Source organism: Palaemon carinicauda, chromosome 7 (genome assembly GCF_036898095.1).
Source record: "Palaemon carinicauda isolate YSFRI2023 chromosome 7, ASM3689809v2, whole genome shotgun sequence".
NCBI classification, from domain to species: domain Eukaryota; kingdom Metazoa; phylum Arthropoda; class Malacostraca; order Decapoda; family Palaemonidae; genus Palaemon; species Palaemon carinicauda.
The window spans coordinates 119,898,060-119,905,352 of NC_090731.1; the positions used below are offsets into that span (position 1 = coordinate 119,898,060).

The window sequence follows — 7,293 nt, forward strand, 5'->3', positions numbered from 1 at the left end:
ACCGTAAGGAATTGGCAAGTAGTGTCGCAAAACTTATATTTTTATAGTGTTGGAAAGTGTTTCTAGATGATCTGGCTACCCATGCCTATCTTTTTTTTAGTCAGATATAGCGTATATATAGGTATGTGTTCGATTTTCCTGTGATTGCCATTTTTTCGTTTTTTTCCATTTCTTTCAAAATTACTACGTACTAAGGAACTATCACAGAATAATGATTCATTTAGATGTTTATTTGTCGGAAAATGTGCCTTGATGGTTTGCCTAGCACGTGGCTGAAATTTTTTTTTCTGAAATGCGTATAATAAAATGTTGGCCATTTTTCCGCGAGTGCCCCTTTTTATTTGTTTTGCATTTTTTTACTTAGTCATGTTACCGTAAGGAATTGGCAAGAAGTGTCGCAAAACTTATATTTTTATAATGTTGGAAAGTGTTTCTAGATGATCTGGCTACCCATGCCTATCTTTTTTTTTAGCCAGATATGGCGTATATATAGGTATGTGTTCGATTTTCCTGTGATTGCCATTTTTTCGTTTTTTCCCATTTCTTTCAAAATTACTACATACTAAGGAACTATCACAGAGTAATGATTCATTTATATGTTTATTTGTCGGAAAATGTGCCTTGATGGTTTGCCTAGCACGTGGCTGAAATTTGTTTTCTCTGAAATGCCGTATATTAGAATGGCCATTTTACCGCGAGTGCCCCTTTTTATTTGTTTTGCATTTTTTTGCTTAGTCATGTTACCGTAAGGAATTGGCAAGTAGTGTCGCAAAACTTATAATTTTAGTGTTGGAAAGGGTTTCTAGATGATCTGGCTACCCATGCCTATCTTTTTTTTGCCAGATATGGCGTATATATAGGTATGTGTTCAATTTTCCTGTGATTGCCATTTTTTCGTTTTTTCCCATTTCTTTCAAAATTACTACGTACTAAGGAACTATCACAGAGTAATGATTCATTTAGATGTTTATTTGTCGGAAAATGTGCCTTGATGGTTTGCCTAGCACGTGGCTGAATTTTTTTTTTTTCTGAAATGCCATATATTAGAATGTTAGCCATTTTTCCGCGAGTGCCCCTTTTTATTTGTTTTGCATTTTTTTTGCTTAGTCATGTTACCGTAAGGAATTGGCAAGTAGTGTCGCAAAACCTATATTTTTATAGTGTTGGAAAGTGTTTCTAGATGATCTGGCTACCCATGCCTATCTTTATTTTTAGCCAGATATGGCGTATATATAGGTATGTGTTCGATTTTCCTGCGATTGCCACTTTTTCGTTTTTTCCCATTTCTTTCAAAATTACTACGTACTAAGGAACTATCACAGAGTAATGATTCATCTAGATGTTTATTTGTCGGAAAATTTTGTTTACTTCTTTTTTGATTGAATATCATCAAATTCTTTTAGCTAAAATATTATATTGTTTTACATTTTTTTTTTTTTTCGATTTTATTTCCCTTCAAAAATTTTTGTTTGGGTCAGAATTTTAATTTTATAATCGTAAAATAATCGACAATTATCCAGCAACCCACCATACAATTTTTATGCATATCCAAGAATAATTAGATTAGTAAATAACACTTTGAAATTGACATACCCTTCCTACATTTCAAGTGGCAGATTAAGGAGTCTGAGTCAGTGTGGTTGGCGGCCATTTTGTGGACATATCCGAAGCGTAAGTTGCCCTATCTATATATATTCTTGTTCCCTATAGAATTTGTGATATTTTGGTATATTTTTACCTGCAAAAATATCATATTATATATTAAATATATGTATTTTTTTACTAAATTTCCAAGTACTCAAAAAATTACCTTTGGGTATGGCCCCTGATATAAATGTCATTTACAAAATAATGAAGATTTTTTTACATACTTGTATTTTAGGATAACATATGTTTATTCCCTAAAATAATTAGCCACTTCCTATTTCATTTGGGTACCCAAAAAAATTCATGAAATTTGGACAAATTTTTTGGGCCAAAAAAAGTTACCCTTTTTTTCTCATTTCAGATCTTCACCTCCATGGGTCTGACTTCAACCAAAATACATCAAGATGTGTCCTAAACATTCAAGAATCAATTCCTAAAAGGATTTGTGTATATATGTATAAACTTTTTTTTATGAATTTTTATGTAAGGTCTTTTTTTTCTACTTAATTTTTAAAAATATTTATAATAAATAGTTTTTCTGCAGATGAGTAGTATTTATCTTTACAGTTGTTTTAAGCATTCATTGAAGTTTTTTTGGCAAAAGAAAAAAGGAGGTTACTGCAAAAACTGACTTTTCAAGAATTTTTTTTGCCGTCGGGGTCGCGCGCGTCCGAGTATACCCTTAAAGGGGTGTCCGAGGAGCGTACCTATCCAGGGTTAACCCTAGTTCAAAATTCATGTGGTCTGTTCCTTTCAGTTGCTTCTTACCCATCTCCCTTGTGTTGGTTACATGAAAAGTCAAATTTTCCCTCTTTCATCAACAAGCTTATATCTAACTGTAAATTTGCTTTAGGTAAATAATAGTCGGATATACCTGCGAGTATGTATTTTTGATCTTACTAACAATGAAGTGAGAAACTTGGAATGTCATGAAATAAACTCCAAAGTTCTTGGAAATTTCTTTGCAAGATTGATATATTATATTATATTTTTTATATTTTTGGGAAATAATATTATAAGCTAAAGCCTTTAACAGGATTCTTAATGTGTGTGTGTGAATGACAAACTCTTGAGCTAAGAGGTATGATTGCCATTTGTTGTATGATATGATAATGTGAAATAAATCAATACTGTATCTCTTTTGATATGCTTTATAGTTTCTATAAACCAAATTAGTAAGGGCAGTGTTTAGATTTAGTCAGTGATAAAATATTTGTAAAATTCAAGAAATTAATATTTGGTGTTTTTTTTTTACTATTTTCTAGGTTATTGTATTTTATTTTTTACCTTTACAGGTCCATTGTGATCCTGTTCCAGTGAATGTAACAGAATCATGCAATTCCAAAGAATCTCCTTGTCTCTTCCACATTCCGAGTGATCCATGTGAATACAATAATATTGCAGCCCTTCATCCTGACATTGTGAATATTGCCCAAGCATTGCTAGCACACTATAATGCTACTGCCGTTCCTCCAGCAAACAAACCTTTTGATCCTGCTGCCAATCCGAGATTTTGGGGATATGCTTGGACCAACTGGAAAGACTATCCCACTCCACCCACAGTCAGTTTAGAAGAGGTAGAATATTCATATGACATATATGGTGATATGCGTGCTGATTAAGAGAGGAAAATACCTGTGTAACTATTGTAGTTACAGTAATTGATGTTAAGATATTTAGTAGATGAAGATTGTGTTTGATTTGAGTGGTCATTTGATATATAATGTGTGGACAATGGAAATATAGTACTGCATTCTATTATAATTGATACAGATGTGCACAGATTTGTGCAATGTTAAACTGTTCTTTACGTTCAGAATGTAACGTTTCAAGTTTTTCTGACAGTAGGCTTGGGGTTCAGGTTAAATTTTTCGTTAAATCAGCATTTGACCAATTTCATTCTTTTAATGTGTTTTGAAGTATGATAAAAAGTACAGCTACTGTATCTCCAAACTTGTGTTTTAGTGGGAAAGTTCTGGATTAAATGTCACTTCCAACTTTGTAATGAGAATTGTCCTTCAGATATTTTCTTGTTCCAAGCGAATTGGGCGCTCGTTAAAGCTAGAGCGCAGACAGGTTATTTTCAAGCAGTGAAAATGCATTTATTATTTAAAATATCAATATCTTTGAAACCAACCATATGACTTTAATCTATTTTTTACCATTGTACAGGAAATGTTTGTGTGTATTATGCATCCATAAATTATAACATTATAACATAGCATATAATGTAAGATAAAGTAGTGTACAGGTTGGTTATTTTGTTTGATTATGGTGATGTTTTTTGGTTGAATATACCTTTTTTTTTTTTTTTTTTTTTTTTTTTTTGCCCATCCCTCCATTTATGACATTACAGCACATGCATAAATGGTGTAAATAGAAACAAAAGAATTTTGAACACCCTAAAACATAAGTAAGTTCCATATAAAAAAAAGTTAAGAACACATATAAAGGTTTCAAACATCATCATCATCAAAGCTAATCATACCATTTAATCTGGTTTCCACCATTTTAAAGGAAATTTATCTTTGTAACATGGATTCTATAATTATGCCATTAGTATATGCCATACTTAAGCTATAACATATATGTAATGTAAAGTACAGGGTACCACTTGTTACTTTGCTTCATTATAAGGAATTTTACAGTTTGATTCACATTCTGGGACCATCTCTAATGTTATAAAGTCATGGTATTTAACAAAAAAAAAAAAAAAAAAACTAAGTTTAATATAAGAAAAAGGTAAGACTTACATTGTTTGTTATTTCTTAATTTTCATCAATAAATTGATATTTAGATCAATTGTATATACGGATTATGAAATATAAACATTATCATACCAAATTATTGCAATATCAATATTATTATTAACCAGCACAACGTCATCATCTCAGATTAGGATCTCTTCTAGATTAGGGCTATCATGAAGCCTAACGCCTTATTGAGTGTATAATATTCCTGAAGTCTTGAACACACTCAGATGGCTCTAGTGTCTCCATGACAAAACAGATAGTGTTGCTCTTCTTACTACTTCTAGGAAATGGGCGAAGCCCTCTCAAACCTCAGTGAGTAGATACAAATATATTCAAAAATTGTTGCCTTATTTTATTCTGTTGTCATTTGATGTCTCGACTATCCACTACAAATACAGAACACACGCACACACACACACACACACACACACACACATATATATATATATATATATATATATATATATATATATATATATATATATATTTATATATATATATATAATGTATATATATACACATATATATATATATATATATATATATATATATATATATATATATATATATATATATATATATATACATATACACACGTATATACATACATATACATATACACACATGTATATATATATATATATATATATATATATATATATATATATATATATATATATACATATATATATATATATATATATATATATATATATATATATATATATATATATATATATATATTAATGAATCTGCAAATCATGGAAATTAGTGGAGTGACATAGTTAGACAAATCCTTCCGTTAACAAGCAACATTAAATTATTTCAGCATTAGTTTTGTTCAAGTCACTGATGGAAGAAAAAGTAGTTTCATGTATAACTCGATGGTGTAAAATATTCATGAAAACCATAAATGAGTTGTACCAGCTTTGTGGACAATCAGAGAGAGAGAGAGAGAGAGAGAGAGAGGAGAGAGAGAGAGAGAGAGAGAGAGAGAGAGACTCAAATTGTTTGTGTTTACTGTAGTAATTGACCATCATATAAATTCATTTGTACACCTTCATGCATATGCAAATTTTGTTTTCTCTGTTACCAATAAAATGATTGTTTTATGCTTCCAAAAACTTTTGGAATTTTTCATATGCTAGATTGACTGCTTAGGACTTTCGTCGGCCTTTAGATATTTGGAGATCGCAACATTTTGTACTATGTAGAATACTATACTGTAAAATACTGCCCAAATCATTGAGATTCACAGGGATGCTCCATCTCAGTCTATAGACCATAAACCAATTGCCCTTTATTCATCTATTTTTTCACATAACCTTTTCTGTGAGCTTTGCCATCTCATCGCCTGTGTGCATTGCCAAGAACAGTTAGCATTAACACCTGAACTAAAATTTTAAACATATACAGTAAAATATTTGCTACATTTCTAATTCAATTCTTATTGCAAGAGCTTTAATTTGTTAAATAATTACCAAAGCTCTATGGCAAAATTGGAGATAGTTGTCACAAAATGTAGATAACTGAATTATTTTGTTGGATTTAAATGCTAATGCAAATAATGGGAGATTTTGGGGAAAAATATAGCTGTAAATAGTGAGTCGTTGTCTTTTAGGTGTTTGGAGTATTTGTTCCCTAAGAATCTTTATATCAACTTTTGCCCTGCTTTAAGTTTACTACTTATTAAGTTTTGTAGTCCACATACCATAAGATTTCCAATTAATATGCTCATTGCATAAGTGCTCTGTATGATAATTTTCCCATTTGCTTTAGAATCAACCCAGATTTTTTTGTTAACTGGAATGATGATAAAGGGATGGGATAGAAACTAAAAAAAAATAAATCTGAGTTGAAATCTCTTATCCATGGAAGCGTGCTTCGCAATTAAAGATTTTATTTTGTTTCAATGAAGTTTGTAAAGAAGATTATATTAGATTAAGAAAATTGAAATACAGTGTTCCAAATGCCTTAATTTTGAATCAAGCTAAGGTTCAGGGTTGGAATGGTCAAATGATGTTTCATGCTGCGGCTAGGGAGAAATTTCTTTTCTGGAGGGATATTGTAAGCTAGGAACCAAAATTGATGGCTTAAGACGAGCACTGGATCGGAATGCGATTCAATAATAAATGAATAAAGAACGAAAGAAAGAAACACAAAATGGTAAATTCCTACCATGACTCATGTCCATAGAGTAACACCAATCTCATTAAACTGATATATAGTCTGATTTTTATATATAATTTCAGGCGATTTGATTTCCAAATTTTACTTAAGCTAGCCATTGTATGATTTTCTTATTTCTATCTTTCACTAAACTCTAATTCTGAAGACCCTGTACTGGAGATCAAAGTTCATTAATACTTAAATGATTCTACCTCATTAATCCTTTCTCCTTCCAATGATATTTCATCCTCCATTGCATAGTCCGTTCTCATCGTGTCTGTCTTTCTTCTATTTATCTTCAGCCCAACCTCGTGTGATATTTTATGCATTCTGGTAAGCAAGCATTGCAAATCCTGTGGTGTTCTACTAACAAGGACACCATCATCAGTATACTCTAGGTCTGCTAAATTCCTATCACCAATCCAGTTCAGTCCTTCTCCACCATGTCCAACTGTACTACGCATTACAAAATCCATGAGGAGGATAAACAACATAGGTGACAACCCATTCTCTTGGAGTATTCCGCTGCTCATGAAAAGACTTAATCAAATTTACATATTTAAGAGGAATTCCATAATAACGCAGGACTCTCCACAAAATTGGCCGGTGCTCGGTATCAAAGGCTTTTTCATAGTCCACAAATGCCATCAAAAGTGGATTTCTATATTCTACGCATTGCTGTATAACATGTCTCAAATTGGAAATTTGATCAGTGCAATCTATC

At 31.4% G+C, this 7,293-nt stretch overlaps 1 protein-coding gene across 2 annotated transcripts in view; it reads left to right on the top strand.

The window, feature by feature from the left end:
• Nucleotides 1-4,371, top strand: part of LOC137643997 (arylsulfatase B-like) — a 636,333-nt gene extending 631,962 nt beyond the window's left edge. For both annotated transcript variants that reach the window (XM_068376854.1, XM_068376853.1), the window contains exon 11: nt 2,943-4,371. In XM_068376854.1, coding sequence (XP_068232955.1) covers nt 2,943-3,269 — 327 coding nt within the window. In that variant the 3' untranslated portion in view covers nt 3,270-4,371. The remainder of the gene's footprint in view (nt 1-2,942) is intronic.
• Nucleotides 4,372-7,293: the final 2,922 nt, after the last annotated feature.